The 19,055-nt window shown below is 44.7% G+C and overlaps 1 protein-coding gene across 1 annotated transcript in view; it reads left to right on the top strand.

The window, feature by feature from the left end:
- The window catches only part of MYBBP1A (MYB binding protein 1a), a 64,519-nt gene that overhangs the window by 3,559 nt on the left and 41,905 nt on the right, over nucleotides 1-19,055 (top strand). Inside the window, exons 6-22 of the mRNA XM_074922636.1 lie at nucleotides 216-406; nucleotides 695-862; nucleotides 2,182-2,299; nucleotides 4,193-4,482; nucleotides 5,391-5,498; nucleotides 6,108-6,233; nucleotides 6,997-7,200; nucleotides 7,847-7,955; nucleotides 8,336-8,423; nucleotides 9,529-9,680; nucleotides 10,298-10,387; nucleotides 11,057-11,197; nucleotides 11,901-12,065; nucleotides 13,101-13,258; nucleotides 14,083-14,217; nucleotides 15,425-15,533; nucleotides 17,826-17,957. Coding sequence (XP_074778737.1) covers nucleotides 216-406; nucleotides 695-862; nucleotides 2,182-2,299; nucleotides 4,193-4,482; nucleotides 5,391-5,498; nucleotides 6,108-6,233; nucleotides 6,997-7,200; nucleotides 7,847-7,955; nucleotides 8,336-8,423; nucleotides 9,529-9,680; nucleotides 10,298-10,387; nucleotides 11,057-11,197; nucleotides 11,901-12,065; nucleotides 13,101-13,258; nucleotides 14,083-14,217; nucleotides 15,425-15,533; nucleotides 17,826-17,957 — 2,484 coding nt within the window. The remainder of the gene's footprint in view (nucleotides 1-215; nucleotides 407-694; nucleotides 863-2,181; nucleotides 2,300-4,192; nucleotides 4,483-5,390; nucleotides 5,499-6,107; nucleotides 6,234-6,996; nucleotides 7,201-7,846; nucleotides 7,956-8,335; nucleotides 8,424-9,528; nucleotides 9,681-10,297; nucleotides 10,388-11,056; nucleotides 11,198-11,900; nucleotides 12,066-13,100; nucleotides 13,259-14,082; nucleotides 14,218-15,424; nucleotides 15,534-17,825; nucleotides 17,958-19,055) is intronic.

Below are 19,055 nucleotides of genomic sequence, written 5' to 3'. Positions count from 1 at the left end.
GTCCTGCTCCATGTGGTTAAGCACCTGGGGACTGTATGGCAGTACTAGACACATCCATGGTTTGTATTTGGTTGTGTCACCTTAAAGATTGTTTCTAAAGTTTCAAAGCACTGCAAGGTGTTAGTAAAATGCAGATATCTGAATATACTACACAGCAAGTTTAGGAAAATGCCCTCAAATGTTTCTCATACCCTTTCACTTTCATTCCTGTTTAGGTTCCTGAATCCGTGTTTGAGGAGGTTCTGTTTGGCATTGTGCAAAGTGACCTCGCTTCAGCCTTCACATCTCCAGAGAACCTGCACCTTTTGCTTGTGGGCATACAGAAATTCCCTGGTGTTCTGAAACCTAAAAATCTGAAGAAGCTGTTTGGCTCACCTACTGTTGTAAATGAGGAAAATATTCCCAGGTAGGTTCTTAAATAAGAAGCGTTAAATGCAACATTCTCGGTTTCTTGGCTAGCAGTGAGAGAAATGGTGGCTTTCATTCTGGTACCTGCCTGTATTTGCTGCTGCAGATGCTGTTGTTAGGTGCTGACTGTTAGACAGGTTCCTACATTAGAGCTCTGTCATTTCCCCCAAGAGGCACAGCCTGCAGTGCTCAGAGCATGTTCTGTGTCCTTCAGCAGGATGAGTTTGGTCTTTTATCAATCCCCTTCCAGGCCAGATCTCGTGCATTATTTTCTTTCTTCTTCTAGACTTGTAGAGCTTCTGCAAAGTGCTGCCAAGTCTGAGAAGAAGGACAAGAAACTGCCAGGTGTAGTGTTTGATTTGCTGCAAGTTTCACTGAAGGAAGGTGCCTTTGAACTGTTCTGGGAAGAAGGTGTGGAGAATGGGCTATTGAAGGAGAAGTCAGGACCTGTGAGGTTTGTTTTAACATATGTTTGTTGTTTTTTATATTATCCTTCTATTTCTTGCCCCAGTCCTTCTGCTGCTGCCCTGTGCTAGGATGGAGCATATGGTTTCTCATGAACAATATGAGAACACTTACTTTTGATTCCTTAGGTATTCATGAGAAACATTATAGGGAATCTAAATCCAGGAGTTAGTAAGATTTTTCTTAGAATTGTGACGTAAAACGAATTTGGGGTTAAATTTAACTAGGACAGCACATAAAGGTGATGTACCTCACTGGGCATCAAGGTGTCCTAAATCTGTAACGTGCTCCTACAAGGCTTGTCAGAGGAGCTGTACTGTCCCTTTCTTTCTAAGTGGTTGAGAGGGAGAGTCATTTGGCTTTGTGTAATTTAAGGAGAGCTCCCATGTAGACAAACCCTAGCTCTGAAATGTGTGGCTAATACTGCTGGACCGTGGGATGGACTGAATTAAAATCCCTGTATATGTTTGGGTTCTGACATGGTCTGTGTTCTTACGTAGGATATGGCTGTGGCTGACATCATAACAGTAGTGGTTTCAGCTCCTTCTCCAAGTACTGGATCTTACTGGGGTTATTTAAGTTGTCTGGTGAGACTCATACTGTGCAAAAGTGCTGCAAAATCCAGATTACAAATCTGTGAGCATTTTGGGGGAGGGTAATTTAATTTGGACCATAGCAAGTCACTCTGTGGCCAGGTTTAAATCTTTCTTAGATCAAGTATTTAAAAGTTGTAGAGGTGCACCCACAAAAAGTTTTATTAACATACTACACAAATACCATAGTGAAAAGGAAGCTTGAGCAGTTTAAGTCTTGTTTTACTTGGCTTGAGTAAGTCTGAAAATACCCTTTATATGTTCATCAGTGTTGCTTTTTTAGCCTGATTTCCTTCAGAAATGAGGCTAGTGCTGTCCATCTGATAACTCCTGAGCCCACTGGACAATTCTGACCAAATTTGACATTGCTGTCAAAACTAAGTAGTGTAATCAAAAACTAAGTAAGTTTTTATTAGGACTGTGGAAATAAGTATCTGGGGAGAAGAGATCCAGGAAGTGGACAGAGGAAGGAACTGGGGGTGAGGATTCGCCTATTTCTAGACAGCAGAGGACCTGTTACAGGGAGAGATCTTAACAGCTATGTTAGAAGAAAAGCTTTGGGCAGTAAGCTTTATGAGCACACAATCCATGAATTTGTGACTTCTGTCTTCCTGCGTGGTTCATGTAGCTCGCCCCACCACTTATTCTCCATCTTACCCTTGTGTGTGGCTTTACTGCTGTGCCTCTACCTGAGGGAATCTTTGTTTCCACCCAGTTACATGTGCTACCGGTTGCTGGGCAGCGCTCTCCCCTTGTTGTCTCTGGATCAGCTACAGATGGTTTTCAAAGGGAAGGTGATGCAGCACTATGGAGAACACGTGGTAACGACTCAGGTAGGTCTTCTGAAAGTACTCGTGCTCAGGACTGAAGACTGTCCTGAGCAGAAGTCCTCTCTGCCCCCCTTACTAGTTTCACATTGTCTTGTATAAAAAGTTTATGTAATTTTAGACCTCAGACTCTTACTAAAAGCAAGGTTATTGTACGATTGCTGGTTGCAGTGGGCTGAGTATAGACTCAGTGTTTAATCATCACTGGCTATTTGTGTATTTTTCACTCAGACATTTTAAGGGTTCTGAAATTGTTCAGCACTGACCCACCTGCTTTCACTGATGTTGCTTAGAAAGCTCTAACAATGGGGGAAGTGAAGGAAGGGCAGCCCTCAGCATTTTGACAAAGTCGTGCATCATCCTTTAACAGACCTTTTGATTTTGCGTGTCCAGAAGCTCCTTATTGTCTGTCGTTGTGCTGGGTGTTGCATGAACATTTGAAGGCAAAGACAAAAAGGGACAACTCATGCTTTTGTCTATGCTGGTGCTTGTTTCAATAAACACATCCGAGGTTTAAGCACAAATTTTATTCAGGAATTGGATTTTGGAACTCCTCTTTCTCCTTCCCTCCTGGGAAGCCAGCAAACCCCACAGCCCTGCAGTAAAGGAAGGAAGAATGAGACATGAAAACAGGCTTTGGCTTGGCTTGTTGTGGTAACATAATCTGAAGCCTCCTCATGGGGGCCCAAAAATCATTGCTCTTTTTTGGGAGGGGTAGGACTTTTCAGTCTTTCTGTTCTGGTATCAAAGCAGCAATAGATCTGTGGGTTTGCTGTGAAAATAATGCTTACCATGGTTCCCCCCTATATGGATCAACTTTCTCCAGGGCTTATCCACTGACTCAGTTGTTTTTCTTATTCCTTGATTTTTATGCTTGTTGCACAGTTAATTATGCTGTGTTCTTCCATGTTCCTCAATAAATTTATTATTTTGATTCCTGCCTGAAACATACAAATCCACTGAAGACAATGATTGACTAAATGGAAAGAAACCCCTGATATTGTTGATGATGAGGAAGTAGAAAAGATCGTAGTTTGAATTTGTTGGTTTTGTGGGTTTATTTGGTTTTGTAACTTGACATGGGTTGTTTGTTTTGGGAAGCAAATAGCGTTATCTTGTACTTCCTTATGGGATTCTTCTTGTTGTTGGAGATGGAACTAGACAAAGCTTGAGTCTGGTATTTACTGACAGTTATCTTCCTGAATCCGCTTTTTTTCACCAGGGGAGCGGATGTACTTGATTTGCTTTTGTTGAGAGATGATTGATGAAACCCTGTTGTGAGTTATTAGCCTACTTACAGCAGTCTCTCCTGGAGTTTTTCTTCCTGTTTTCATACTGGTGCACAGGTACTGAGTTCAGCAGTGGAAGCCTGAGTGTGCTGAGTTGTGTCCTGTGTGAGATTCCATGTAGGGATGTTTATATTATGCCTCAGCGCTTCAGAGACACCAGGGAGAGGAGGAGGATTTGTTCTACCCACTGTAGTTCAGCAGGCTCCAGGGCTGCTAGACAAGACCGGAATTGTTGTGGAGAGTTTCCAAAGTGAGGGGAAGTCTAAGGCAGATGATGTGAGGAACACCCTGGACTTCCACCCAGAATCAGAGCTGATCAGCCTAGGAGCTCAGCTGCACTGCCAGTGTGTGGTCCAGCCCGCTGAAGTGTGACTTTAGGAAGGTGCAAATCAAAGTGTTGAAGTTGGTACATGGCTGGATTCTGTGGTTGCTCCTGCCTGAGGAAGACCATGAGTTGAGGTTGATGACCTACTGGATGCCATGTGGCAAACGTTGAGGCACATGATTTTAATTTACTTACTGCAGTCGAATCTGTAAAGTGATTTGTACATACAAAGACACTTGGGCTCAGTGCGAGGTTCCTAACTGCTTGTTTGACTGTGTTTTTCAGCTTCCAGATCGATTTAAGTTTGCTCCAGAGATGGAAGGATATATAGATGAATTTCTGAGCAGCTGTGATGACCCGGAGAGGCAGCTGGCAGTGATGATTGGCTTCTCTACTCTCACCAATCAAGGCTATCCAGTGTTGTCCAGCTCTTCCAGGGTAGTCAAACACCTGCAGCCAGTGGCATTGCAAAATTACATTGACTGGCTCAAAGACATGTTCCTCAGGCCGGACTTTGACTGTTGTTTAGACTTCTCAAGTAACCGACAAAAACAGAACCAGGGAAATGTGAACATGTGAGTGTATAGGTGATGCACCTTCCTCTTTCTGTCCTGTGGTTAGGGTAGCTACCTGTGTGAAGTCTGGTCTGGACAGCTGATGTTTGCTGGTTCTCTTGCCATGAGTTGATGATTGTTGCCTGTTCTATTTCCTCTGTCCCAGAAGGTTTAGCCCCAGCATCTGGTTCTTTTGCTGGGACCAAATTAAATTCTGCAAATAGGAGCAAACACGGTGAGAACCAGCCAGCTTGACCAAATCAGACTGGGTCTCCAAAGAAGCCTTTTCTCTTGTTTTTCTGGCCTTGACAGCTGCTTTGGCAAAAATGTCCAGTGGCTTCTTTTCCCCCTACAGACTGTGAGGTCTTCATAGGAATTATGCATCCCTTTTATCTGACTGTTAAACTGGCCTTAGTGCTCTTGTCTCTTTGGCCCACACCAGAGCACCCACTTCCATGTCTCAAGAGTAGCCTGTAAATACTTATATCCTTGATGGGCATTTGTAGCAATTTCTAGCTAGGAAAACTTCCCAAGAGAAAGTTCTGTTCTCCTTGGTGCTGCTGCTTGCTGAATACCCGCAGCTTGGTGCTGTGGGCACTGGGTTACCTGCGGGGGCCTCTTCCAAAGATGATGTAAGCTGTTAAAACAGCATGTCTGTGTGTTACTTGTGCTCTCCTGACTGCTCTGATTTTTGAAGTGCTTTTTAGTAGTGGGGTAGATAGACTGGCTGTTGGATAGTAAAAAAGCAAACATGGGAAGATTGGTATCTCTTCTTATGTGCCTGTTGCTTTCTTACTGTGTGACTTTGCCATCTTTAGTGTAAAACTTAAATATCTGGAAGTCACTTCTTGCTGCAGTGGATTGCGTGGGTTGTGTTTATTTTGGGGTAGTGTTCAGACTAGTGATTGTCTCCATTTCCTTATTGAAAGAGCACAACATAAGATTGTTCGATTAAGAAAATGGATCATCCACCGACTTGCTAACATCGTTGAAAGTGCAGCGAAAAAAGAAGAGAGCCTTGTGATGGACATTTCCAGGTGAGAGTGATTGAAAGATTTAATGCCACACATGCTTGAAATAATTCTGTTTAGCTCTGTAGCAATGTTCCAGACAAGCTGTCCCCATGACAGTAGGTAAATCCAGTAGTGGAAATACTCCATAACATAAATTGCTTAGGTGAGCAGGTTCTGGTTTCAAAATACCTTCTGCAGACTTGGAGAAACTCGTGTCATAAGTAGTTCAGGCACTTAAAATCACCTTAGTCCCATTTGTTTTCAGTAAATTTTAGGTTCCTGGTTACCTAGACTGCTTGAAGATACTACTTGTAATCTTTGCATCAGATCTTAATATTTATCTGTAAATATTGGAGAATATGACCCAAATCTGACAGTCTGAGTATTGTATTGTGTGGCCTCAAGCGTTGGCATTTCACTTCTGTGAAATCCTGATCATCCTTCTCTCTTTTTTTACCCTGTCTACCCTGAGGAAAGGGTCTTATTGTAAGTAGTGACTCTTTTCAGTCCTCGGACAATCTTGAATAAAAATTGATGAATATGTGGCGTTATTTGGTTTGCATGCATGGGCTGGTTTTGCTTTGTTGTGACCAAGGTGGCTCTGAATTTTGTTCTTGTTTTTGTCCATTCTAGGTTTTGCTTATTCCATGCTTTCTTTGAGACTAAGAGAAAGACTTCCCAAATACGTGAGGCAAATGTCCTTCCATCCAAGCCCATAGATGAAGAGGCTCATTCAGTGGCAGAAAACTACTTCTTTGGGTAAGGATTTTGCTTGCATGCTTTAAGATTGGAAATTTATTTTGTTTTCCTGAGGATAAGATCAGCCTGTGAATGCCAGAACGAGAGGTTTGGTGTTGTGAGCTGCTATGAGAGCATTTGTTTGACTCCAGGACCAGGGAATGGCTTTTTTTAAGGAGATCCTAGATGAATTTCCCAAAGATCCTTAATTTTTGTCCAATAAAACCATGGTTTTACATGTCAAACCTGCTGAGTATGTGTGTGATCATGAAGGTAGGTGTAGAGTTGAACTTGGACTGCTTTTTCTCATAAGATTTCCATTGCCTCTGCTGCAAGCTACAAGTGGAAGAAGCCAAGAGAGGGGTGGTGGAGTTGTGCAGGTTGCTGTTGGCTTTCTGTCTGCTCTGCACGTGAGCTGCTGATGGCTCTGTATCCTCCCTGTGCTAAGGGATGGGGAGTTAGTAATTATAGCTGCTTCTAGGTAATTGCCAAAGCTGGTGCTCCAGCTTTGTGTACCTCAGTATAGGGAAAGCAGAGGGCATGGTGGGACACAGAATGGGAAACTATCAAGGATAACAGTCAGTGTCCTTGGGGGCACCAAGACAACAAGCTGTACATTGCTGTGCTTGGAGACGTGCATGGGTTGGAACTTAAGCTCTTTGAATCTGGGATGCAGTGAGTGACCAGAGCTCTGGGGTGAAAGTGCTCTACTGGTGGCCGTTTTGAAAGCATGAGAAAGCCATCTGGTTCCTCTGGCAGTAACACGCTGGCTGTTTTTCTGCAGGTTACTTCAGACTTTAAACACCTTGACTGTTTTGGGGGATACAGCAAAGGCTGCAGCCTTGAGGGAGAAGCACATCCACGGTGTGACTGCAGATGGGAAGCTGTGGATCTTTCTCCTTGTTGAGTATGCTAACAAGCTGCTCTCCAGTGAGCATGTCAGACCTGTGAAGCCTTTTACCAAGGGACAGAGGGATGCCTGGGAGAGGTGAGAGGCTTGGGAAGCCGGGTGCAGGGTTGGTGTTGTGAGGAAGGTGGAAAATTCCTAGTCTGAGTCTCTCTTTGGGCCAGTAAACGAGAGATTCTACTCTTTCCTCCTCCTCCTGCTGTTCTGGCTGCTGTAGCAGAGCCATTTCACAGGCAGTGGCAGTTCTGTTTCTTCCCTTTGAGTATCCTGTATGCCTGTGGCTGGGTTTCAGGATGCCTCCCTGTTTCTCATCACTCTGCTCCTTTTGTGTGTTAACTGTGGTGGCCATGTCCTTTTATCTTTTTACTCATAGTCCCTCTCCCAAACATGGTTGTAACTCTGGTAATCTTTTCTCCTAAAAATGCCTGTACTAGCTTCTCAGTGTCTTTTTTGGTGCTCTTCTCTGAGCTTGTTTTTCCATAAAGGTCTATGCATCAGCTATAGTATTAGGAATCCAGCCTGCCCAACTGCACAGTTTTTTATAAGCCACACAGGGTGAGATACTGTTGTTGGGTTAAGATTGTGTTCTAGACGTATGTCCAACTTCAATAAATTAAACATTAAATGCAGAAAGTGGGACTGTAGATTTGGCCATGTTTTTAGTCTGATCATAAGAGAGGACTCGCTGTTGTAATTGTAAAAGACTCAGAAGGGTTCCTTTCTTCAGAACACTTCAGTCTGTGAAGAGTCTGCAGAAGAAGGAAAATAAATCAGACAGTGCCAAAGTCATTGCTTTCCAGCAACTTCTGCTTTTAATGGCCATTCATCTTTTCAAGGTAAGACCTATGAAGTGTATTTGAGTAGTGTAAAATGGGTTGATAGCTGGGCTGATGGCTGACACTGAGCTGGAGAGTTTCTGTGTGTTCAGAGATCCACTCTTTCACAGCTTCTGGCTTCTGAAAATGGGCAACTGGCAGCTAATAAACTGTGATTCTTACACTGACTGTAGACAGGGACTTAACAGGGGCAAAGCTTGGCCTGAGCATTGAGTGGAGCAACTTTTACTTAGTTTTGTATTTTCTTCTGCAAAGGGGTTGTAGCAGCGGATTCTAATTTCTGTACCTATTTAGAGTGGTCCTTAGATTCAGGGTATGTTCCTTCTGTTGCTCTTGGTAGTGGGAAATTCAGGGTGTTTACTCTGCTTGTGATCAAACAGAATCAGTCTGAAACGATGGATGTTCTGAGTGACCTCCTGAACTGCACGGAGAGGGCATTCAGCAAAGAACCTAAGAAGAAAAAGACTGGTGAGTCCTTCCTACAGAAGGAAAGGGAGTGGGGTTGTTAAGGGTCTGTCAAAAGCCAGAAGATGGCAGTTCTGCGTTAGCGAAGCATTCTGGCTGCATTGGTTCTGGCTTGATGCAGTTTTCTCCAGGAGAATCCCCTCCCCTTCATTCTCTTCCCGTGTCTTTCTAAATCTCTTGCTCCATCTCTCTATCCACATCCTCAGTGGATTGTGTTCCTGTGTGCCTCATACAGGATAGGTGAGCTTCAGAGCTGGCCACTGCTCACCTGAGCAGTGTCCAAGGGAGTTCACTCATTTTGAGTCCTGTTCCGGCCAAGAGCTTGACTGAAGTGGTGGTATCTTCCCGGGCAGAGCTCTGGGCTCTCCTAGCAGCTGGCGGGCTTGAAACTTAGTGCTTTCAGAGCTCAAGTTCTGGGCAAACTCAACATGTCCTGTGTGTAGATACAGCCTGTTTGCTGATTTAGGCTGGTCCTCATTTACAGCCTGTGGAGCTAGGTTGGTACTTGACCAGGGGAGAACCTGGTTTGGTCTTTTGACTTCCTTACTAACTCTAGTCTTTTTGTTCGCCTTAAATTAGTGTAAACTTGAGGGTACTGTGACAATAAAAGCTGTAATTCTATGGTGACTTGGTTGTGTGTAGATCAGGATTCCCAAACTTTTGGATTAATGGACTAGTTGCAAATGTCAGCACTTTTCATGGGCTGCTGTGACTCCTGGTTTCATTGGAAACACTATAAAATGATGATACTTTTCCTGACTGGCTGCTGATGACTTTAATGTGGCCATGTAGGTGTCACATGCTTTGCAGAACTGTTAATCTAAGTAATAATTTAATGAATAGTAGGTTCGTCACCTGGTAAGGCTTTGCAGTGGCCTGAAGACACTTTCAGGCATGTTTCTCCCTGCGGTTAGTAACCTTCCGACACCGCTACAATCTTTAGCTTCGCACCTGATTATTTCTGGTCTGTGCTGCTGAGTGAGTACTTCTGATAGTCAGCTAGAAGGACTATCTTCTTTTCCTTGGTGAATTTTTCTGCAGTCTGTTTTTGATGCGCCAGTGCCGTGGTTTTGCCCCTTCTTGTCACTGTTTATTTGTTCATGTGCAGACAGTGCAGAGCCAGGATGGGTTGAGGTGATGGTGGAAATCCTTCTCTCCCTCCTTGCCCAGCCCAGTCTACTCATACGTCGGATTTCCAAGAGCGTGTTTGTGCGGATATGCCCTAACCTGACCAAAAGGGGCTTGCAGCTGATTCTGGATGTAAGTGTGGCACTAGTAGGATATTGCACTGTTTGTCTGTCTTGTCCCTAACAGATACACAAGCGTGTCTCTATTTTTGTTTTTTTGTTTGGTTGTTTTTTTAACAAGAGCCTGAGATCTGCGAACTTTAAGTTGTATTCTTGGGTAGTTTAGGCTGAAGAAATTCCTGGGTCACTTTATATAGCTGGTAGATTTTACAGGTGAGTATACACGGTAACAACTTCTTTTTTCTAGAAAGGCTAAACATAGAGGTGCTAAAAGTAAGTGACACTGAAAATCTGAATTGGTCATGCCACTGGGTAAGGTGGTGCCTTCTGAGAATAATATGTGGATTGCAAAGATGAGCTGTCAGGTACTTATATGATGAATCTAATACTTCATTTGTAACAAATCAAAATGTGTGATGTCACCAACCGCTTCAGTTTTCTCCACCTTTTTTATTCCTTATAGAGAGAACTTAGCATGTTGACAAACATGATATTATAAGCCAGAAAGTTGAATACCCTTACTTATATTCATTATTCAACTGGCTTACTGTGCCAAAATTCCTGTCTGTTGTACTTAAGAAATGGATCAAAACAAAACACTGGAAAAACACAAGTCCCTCTTTTTTGCAGGTTCTTGACCCATACCAAGAGCAAAATGAAGAAAGTGCTGTTGTTGTGATGGAAGAATCAGACAAAAGGATCAAATCTGCACGGGACACGGTAACTGATGTGTCATAGCCAGTGACAAATATTCTTCAGACTTTTCACTGTTTAAAAATAATGTTTCTCCCGATCTGTGGTAATAGACATAATTGCATTTTTCTGTCTTGAGTAAAACGGCAGTTGCTCTATTCAGATTTATTTTAAAAACGCGACACACAAATAGCTTGTTGAAAGTGCACGTTTGTTAGTCTCTTGGCCTTGAAGGAAGATGCTGGTGTAGGTCTGGCTGTTTGAATAGATTGGAGAGAACAAATGACTGTGTCCTGAAACTAGTGCAGGCCTCTCTTTGGCAGCCACAGACTGAATCATTGCTGTGATGCACAGCCGTCTGAGTTCAACATCTCTGGCTTTAAGAACTGCAGAGATTCCAGACACAAAGCATTACAAGCATGAGCAGAAAGGAAGGAGTGTCATATGGGGGCTGTTATTTCAGATATTCCGTGGAAGCTTTTTGATACTCATTTAATATGACAGAGAAGTCTGTATTATGTCGTGCTTTTAGGTCTTGTGAAGACCTGGTACCTCATTATCTGGGGTGTCTTGAATCTGAGGTCTGGAAGTGAGGCAGTGGGGTGAGGGGAGGCTTGAGTGTTTATTTCTGAGCACCTGAGGATTGAGTGGGGTTTGAAGAAGGGTGGAGTCAGGAGATAATCTTTTCTTCCTCAGGACGAGGAAGGAAGTGAGGACTCCTCAGATGAAGGTGACACTGAGGAAGAGAATGATAGCGGAGATGATGAAAAGAATGAAGAAGTTGATGAAGATTTTCGCAGTCAGCTGATGAATGTTCTCCAGGCAGGGAATACATTGGTATGTTTTCATTGCCTACCTAGCTACAGATACCAGGAGGTTTGGGGTGGTGAAAGATTATCTAATGTCCGCATCCTGTCTGAGCCCATGCAGTGATAACCCTGGCAGTCATCTTTGTAAGGTGTTTGAAGCAGGAGGTCAGGATCTTCAAAGCAAGCCGTGGGAATAAGTCGCTTGATCTTTTATTGTTAGTGTGTCTTGAGTGCTTCTGCTTGTCCAGTCTAGCCTGATAACTTGTATTCCTGCCTGTAATAAATAAGATTGATGTGAACAAAAGCACTGAGATACTGTTACGTGGTGCCTGCATTGTCTGGCCTGTGTGGAGGAGTGTGTTCCCTGTAGGCTGCTCTGGAGACTTCTTGTAGCAGTGCTGCAGTGTGGTTTAATGATCCCTGTAAAGGCTGCAGACATGGTAACATCAGCCTCTTCATTGAAGGAGCAACAGCACAGTGTCAAAACCTCAGCTTCTTTTTCCCAGTCCTATAGCTCCACATGTTAGTACTGTGCAGTCAGGATTACCTGATAGGAAATATGAGCTAGATTTCTCACTGATCTGAGCATCTGTTTTCCCTCCCTGTGGTGATGTTCTGGGTCTAGAGGAATCTGTGTCCCTACTGTGATTGTGAGTCTGCTCTTGGCTGTGGTTCCCTCCCCACTGTCTTTCTGAAGTACATAAAATGATACATTTTTGCATTCTGAAAAGGGAGGAGACAAGAGTGATGAAGAGCTGGATGATGAGGCCATGATGGCTCTTGACAAGAACATCTCAGCCCTTTTTGCAGAGCAGCAGAAACGGATCCAGGCAAAGAAGGATGAGAAAGACAGGATGCGGAAAGAGAAGATCCTGCGGAGGGATTTCAAGATTAAGGTGAGATAGAAGTGTTTGGTGTGAAGACCTCTGGCTTACTAGCACATTAGTTGTAGCCTACTGCATGCCATGAGCTACTTAACACTAAACAGCTTGAACATTCATGTATGTCATAAGCTCCTTGAGGTTGGGACTGGATTGTTCTGGCTTTGTACAGCACCTGGCACAGCAAGATAGTGATCAGTGACTGGGGGCTTCACATGCCTCCTTCTAAATGAAAAGCACGACTGTGCTATCAAAAAGTGAACTGTGGCTTCCGTTTGCTGATCTGAATGATTCAGTTCATTAGATTCTTCCCCACACCTACACAAAGGTAGGTGCCTCTCAGTTTTTGTAAACTGGACAAGCCTTCATGTGACATGCATAAAATCACTCTGTTAATTTTACAACATAAGCTTTTTTTTTTTGGCTTGTTACGCTAAGGAAATCAGGAGGATTATGGCTAATGCCCCCTGGTTATTTGTGACTGTAATACTGAATTCAGGCACCTGGTGTCAGCGTGGACTGTCGAGGATATTGGAGCATCCAGGGACAGCTCCAGCTGCGCACTTACAGAAAAGTCTGGTGTCAGATTAGCCAAGATGAAGGTTGAATGTTATAGCAAGCCATTGGCTTTACTGCATTTTCATTCTGATGGTGTGCTGTAAGAGGCTGATTTTATGCTAACGTGCTGTCTGGAAGTCAAGGGGTGCCTGCAGGGGTGAGAGCTATCAGTCAACGTTGCTAACAGAGAGGTGTGCCAAGTTACAGTGACTGCAGGTCTGGCAGTGATTCTCATAACTGCTGTCACTGCACAAAATAGGCTGAAGCTAACAGACAGCCTTTAATCTTCAGTTTCAGATTTTTAATTTTCAGTTTCTTGTGCCCTAGCAGTACAAATGATAGCAGAAGGTGTACAGACCTCAGCTGCAAATAGTTTTATTCAGCCCTCTCCAGCTGCTGTGTAGCCCACTCCAGTCTGAAGGAGCTGCTCTGGGTAGATCCATCATGTTTTCCTGTCAGCATTACTTCTCACATCAGTAACTGTGTTTGCAGGTGCTGGATTTGATTGAAGCATTCCTGAATAAGCAGTCAGAGAATCCCTTGGTGTTTGATGTTATTGAGCCCCTGCTTCGGGTGATTGAACAGTGCATGAGCTCAGACTCTGACAAGCAGGAGGTTGACTTTCTCCAGAAAACAGCCAATATCTTCAAGTAAGTGTCCTTAGTCCTCCAGATAATAGGCAGTGGCTTTTGATAGATACCGGAGGTGTTGGTTGAATCCCAGAAGTTGGTCTTTCTAAGATCGAAGACAATTGCTTTGCTTATAGATTATGTAGAATTAGTTTACCAGCACCACACATGCACCCAGTGCTTAGTCATAACCTGAAGGAAAGAAATTAGGATCTGGGTTTTCTAGTCTAAGGGCCTCCAAGTGTCAAACCTGTCTGCAGATGGAAACCTTCAGAACAACTATTGGTGTTGCAGGCCTGGTGCCTTGTCACTGAATGGCTCCACAGGCTCTGATCTCTGAGTCAGACATGCCACAACTCCCTAGGCTGACAGTTGCTGCTGTGGCTGGAATGAAACTCCCAACAAGTTACTGCTGAGACCGAGTGCAAATTTTCTCTGTTCGTGGCCAGAAGCGAGACACGATACAGGCTAGATGCAGACATATCTAGTGTGACATGATGTGTCCTCTGTACACCACTCTCTGGCATTCTCAGTGCTGCTCTAAAGCATTTTCAGTGCTGCCTTCTACCTCCTGTGGAGAAGCTGTTCTGCAGTAGCAGGGTTTGAGGCAGCCAGTCTTCTGTGGGAGCTCTGGAGGAAAGTTGACTCTGGTGCCTGAATAGGTGCTTGAAGGCAAAGACTAGTAAGTCACCTCACCCTTCTTGCCCCAGTAATGACTGCCTCTTTTACTGCCCACAGCTAGCGCCGTTTGTGTTGCCCTGAGCCCAGTGATGAGGGTTCATAGCAATGTTTCCCAGAGTTCTCCATAGGTAATGGCTTTGGGTTTGTTTTTAATGCTCTTTCAGGAACTCATTGTGCCGAACTAAGCAGTACTGCAAGAGAGTAGATGCCCTGCAAGAAGATTTGCACGCTTTCGTGGAGAGGCTTGTGACAAAAGCCTGCAAGCACACTGTCTCTTCAGTGGCTCTTTATTATTTCAGGTGAGCGTTAAAAAGGAGCGTCTCCACTCGGTGCTGTGGGTTGCTCTGTAAGCAGGTGTAATGTTGCATGTTAAAACAGATCAGAGAAGTGAGAGATTTGTTGAAGGCTAGATACCATCATCTATGTTTTACATGAGGACTACTCAGTCATCCTGGCAGTCTGAAGCATTTTCAAACAGATGTCCATTTTTTGGTGATCATTTCCTGTGGGCTCTGTGATGCAGAAAGGGTCTGGTACAGCTTTGCTGATAGTGATGGGAAGCACTTCCTGGAGACTTCATCCAGGAGTAATGAATTGTGTGTAATTTATAGTCAGTCTGCAGTGATCATTGTGTAAATACAGTGGTCTACTGTTTCCACAATAGCACAATGAGTACAGTAATGATTATGAGTCCTGACTGTACGTACCAGTATTCACTCCTTTGCTGATTACAGGTGAATTAGGATAATCCATATATCTCTTAGGAAACATGAGCAATCTTGTTGTTTCCTGGTGTAAATGGAGTGCCATTTACCAGTAGACTCTCTTGTGACTTGCAGGTTGTTTCAGGAGCACTTTTGTGCTCTCTGGGATTTCTCGACACCAGTGTGTATGCAGTGGGTACCATGTTGCATGGCCACCCCAGTGCCCTCGGGTGATGTTGGCTCTGCAGCACACCTGGCTTGTGCCTGTGCAGGAACCGTGGTACCTCCTGGCTCTGTGTGCCATGTGGATCCCTGAGAGCTTCCTGGCAGTGGCAGCCCTGAGTGGAGCTGTGCCCAGTTAATACAGCATTTCTCAGAGGCAGCAGACTGTCTGCATGCTCTCTCAGCTGACGTGCCCATGTTCTCGAGGCACAGGGCAGCCTGGGCTGAGCGAGCTGTGCTGCAGTGCTGGCTGGGCTGTTCAGGCTTGGAAATCCTGGGCAAATGCAGAAGTCCTCAAGCAGGGCTAGTCAAAAGCATGAGGAAACCAGGCTGATAGTGGGGATATCTGGCTGCAGTGACAGGTAACAAACTGATGCAGTGTCATAAGATTTATTTTTATCTTTAGGTCTGGCAAGAGTGGGTTAGACTGAGAGAAGGGGCCCTCTCGGACTGCTTAAAACCCCACTTGGTACAGAATAAGCTGCCTGCATCACTTGACCTCTGCCCTCAGGTGGCTTTGCAGTGGTACTGTGACACTGTGGTAATTGCTGTGTTCTCCCCTTTTCCTTTTCTTTTTTAGTGCCTCATTATACCTGCTCAAAGTGTTGAGAGGAAACACGTCCGATAAGTCATCAACTCCTCCCCTTCTGCCCGAGAAACAGAGCAACACCATCCCGCAGGCTTGTCAGGTAAGACAGCAGGCTGCTCTTGAGGCTGTGTTTTGTGCCAGTAAATTGCATGACCCCATTTCACTGAGTGGGCCTTGCTTATTCAGTCTTGCTGTTTCTGCTGCCTGCAGATACAAGATTTCTTTTCTGTAAAGCTGTCACATTCCCCATCCCCTCCTGGCCCTTACCCTCCTGCCTTTGCAGTGCCTCCTTGCTCATAGCCACTGGGGGCTGCTGATGTACAGTGGGTCTAACTTAATTGCCTAAGTCTGACGTATATTTGTGCTGCTGTCCTGGCTGATTTGTTGTTTTTTCCATTAATCTCTTGGCAGTCACTCAAGTTCTTTTCTTGGAGGGTGCTGAGGAGCAGGGAGGTATAGGACAGTGGTGGATGAGAGTGAACTCCCGTTTCTGTGAGGTTTGGGCTGAGTTGTCTTGGGGTGAGGAGAGTGTGGAACAGCTCTGATTTTGGTGGTAGCTGTTTGCAGGGAGACTCTTCATCTGGTTGTGCTACCTGTGTCTATTACTTGGAGAGCTTTACTGTCTGGTTCACTGCTGTCCGTGCTGCGTTTCACAGGTCTCTGCATTTGGTGACTCTTTATATTGGGCATCCCAGACCAGTCACCTCCACTAGAAACCCAGCAAGTAGTGTTGCACCAGCTAGCCTGGTACTTGTCTCTGATTATCTCAGATTGTGAGCAGGAATTAGTGCCTTAATCCTGTTGACATTTTATGGGGGAGGAAAATAAACAGGGCCACCTCGTGACAAGGGAGGGCATGGAAATTACAAACACTGAGATATTATTAGCGACTGAAAAGATAGCCAGTGTTTTTAAGGCTTAGTGAGAGAATGAGCGTTAATCCAAGCAGCTCTTGTTCTGTGCTGGGCCTTTTTGGAAAGAAAAACAAAGTGGGAGATCTGTGGGGAATATAAACAACATACTTGACGTTGAGGCGTGCTTCACAGCATCCTTGTGCAGCTTCACAGGGAGAGCTGCTACTCCTGCCAGAGCAGGGCTGTGGTCTTCACCACCCAAGGACACAGCCAGCAGCTGAAGTGAGTTGCTAGTTTGAGGGAAGCGACACAGTTCAGTTTGTGTGATATCAGCTGTTGGTGCCGACATTATGTTGAGGTCGGAAAGTTTTTGCAGTGGGGATCCATAGACAAATGTGTGGTGTGTTTCCAGTGAGCAGTGCTTTGTGTGTGTAATCACAGTAAACAGCAAAGCACAACTAGGGCAGACCCTATGATGCAGTGGCCAAATTTATGGAAAAGCCTGTTACTACAGAAGAAATTTTTTACAGTAAGCATCTGCATGGGAGGAGGAATGAATTTTTTTCCCTGCAGGTGTGTACGTCAAGTGTTAAGTATAGACACTTCACCAGGAAACTGGGGTCACATATTTCAGGATCCATCTCCCTTGTTCCATGCTAGCCTGTGTTTGTAGCCCTGGGAGTTCAACCTGAGAATGGGACACAAGATGAACATGGCTTTAACTTGCTGTGGGGCCATGGAAGAATTGTGCGAGCAGAGGTTTGCAACAGGCTCATCCACTGTTGTGAAGATCACAGCTTTGATCTCCTGGGCCTTAATTTTTCTTTCTTCCAAAGAGCTGTTCTTCCCTGTCAGTATGAGAACAGTCAGGAATGTCAGGATACGATGCTCTGCACTTCACTCTTCATTCACCCCTGTGTTGTTTTAGATCCGTCTGTCCTGTGCAGGTCTCAGCTGGTTGCTGTGAGTCTGGGTTTCTTGTTCCCCACGAGAGGGGGATATTAGAGCAGTTACACAGGTCTGGGATGGCTGGATCCCTGATCAGAGCTAGGGCTCGTCTGCTGGGTACCTGGAAGTCCTGGATATAGCTGCTTAGTGCATATGTACAGATTTCAGATCTACCTATCTACCGATTCAGATCGCTCTACAGCTGAGGACACCACGTGCACAGTGCAGCTGCTGCGGGGTGGCCTCCGAGTGCTCTGTGAACCTGTGTTAGACATGCCCAGCACAACCCTAGAAGTACAGCCCCCACACCACACTGCGCTACCTGTGGGGTAGGCAGTCTTACTAGCAAGCTGGGCTGCCCTTCCCTAAGGTGGTCATATGGCTGTCGGTACTTGGGGAGCATCTTTGGGGCCCACTTTGTTGTTTCTTCATGCTTCTGTGTTGTACCTTGTAGGCCTGTATCGTCTAAGCTATGGAAAAATATCTAGTTATTGGAAAAATTTCTGTGCTCTAGTAGAAATGACTTCACTGCTAGTGATTCATCCTCGTGTTTCACTGGAAATTTTTTTGTTCTGCTTTTTCCCCTATAGCTTTTGAGCACAGGTTGTTTGGACATGAAGAGGGTGACTGTAATATATCAGCAAGCACTGACACAATTCTTGACTAAACGGAACAGTGCCCTTACAAGCTCCATGTTTCATGATCTCTTCAAGCGCTTCCCGGTAAGTGTTGCTGATTGTGTGCTGTGTTGTCTTCCGGTAGCTCCAAAGTACAGTTGTAATTCTGAGAAAGTAGAGACACACACTTCTTTGTGTCACTGGGGGCTTTTAAAACTGCTGTAAGGTTTTCTAGGACCTTCACCTGCTCAGACTCTTAATACTGCATGTTTCGGTAACAACACTGCAGAAGACCAGGATCTTATTTGTGGTTTGGATCGAGATACTGTATGGAGAATGTAGGTGAACAGAAAGCTGCTCTTTAAAACATAGCCTAAGAAGCTCTGATTTTTTTGTCAGTATTCAAGACAACATGGATGAACAAGGTTTGCACCAAGGCAGAAAGGGCCAGCTTGTTTAAACTGCTAATGTAGCTGCTGTCTAGCTTTGCTCTGACTGCATGCTCAGTTTATCATTTTTCTTCCAAGAAGGCTGTAGAGCGTAGAGTCTAATTGGAATTTAATCTGCAAGCTGGATGTTCAGATGGTGTCAGTTCCTGAAACGTTTGAGGCATTTCCTGCAGACTTGACCTATGTCTGGAGCTGATCTGCACTATGAGGACAGCCAGTTTTTAAGAAATAAGTCTTGTGTCTGAATGTCATACAGTTCTTCAGGGATTTTTAGGTCAGGGTGTGGTAGAGACAGTTGCCAGAAGCTCTTTCTCAAGGACTTCAATCTTTTAGAATCGATGTCTTATGGGAGGGTGAGAGGAGACACAGGCTTGTGTAACTGGGGGAGGTTGCTTTCAGACTCTGAGGGAATCCATGCAGTAGTGAGTTCTGCATACCCAGTTTCATAGGACACCAGCCCATGATGCCACCTACACAAGTTAGTGAAATAAGGGGGAGGGAAGGGTTGTGTGCTGCCCACAGGGACAGCAAGCTTAAGATCCCATCTACAGGTTTCTAGAGCTAGTGAATTCCATGTGACTTGTTCCTTGCAAAAATGTCTTTCCAAATCTTCAAGCTCATTTCTTTTATAAAACAAAGGTAATGATACACACAGATACCAGCCTGTTTAAAGCTGGGCTTTGCCCACTTACTAGATCTATCTGTTCTTTTAGTAGTCTTCTTAGCCCAGAAGAGAAGCTGTCCAGGTGGTGGG

Source organism: Athene noctua, chromosome 19 (genome assembly GCF_965140245.1).
Source record: "Athene noctua chromosome 19, bAthNoc1.hap1.1, whole genome shotgun sequence".
NCBI lineage: Eukaryota > Metazoa > Chordata > Aves > Strigiformes > Strigidae > Athene > Athene noctua.
This window is presented reverse-complemented; position numbering and strand designations above follow the sequence as displayed.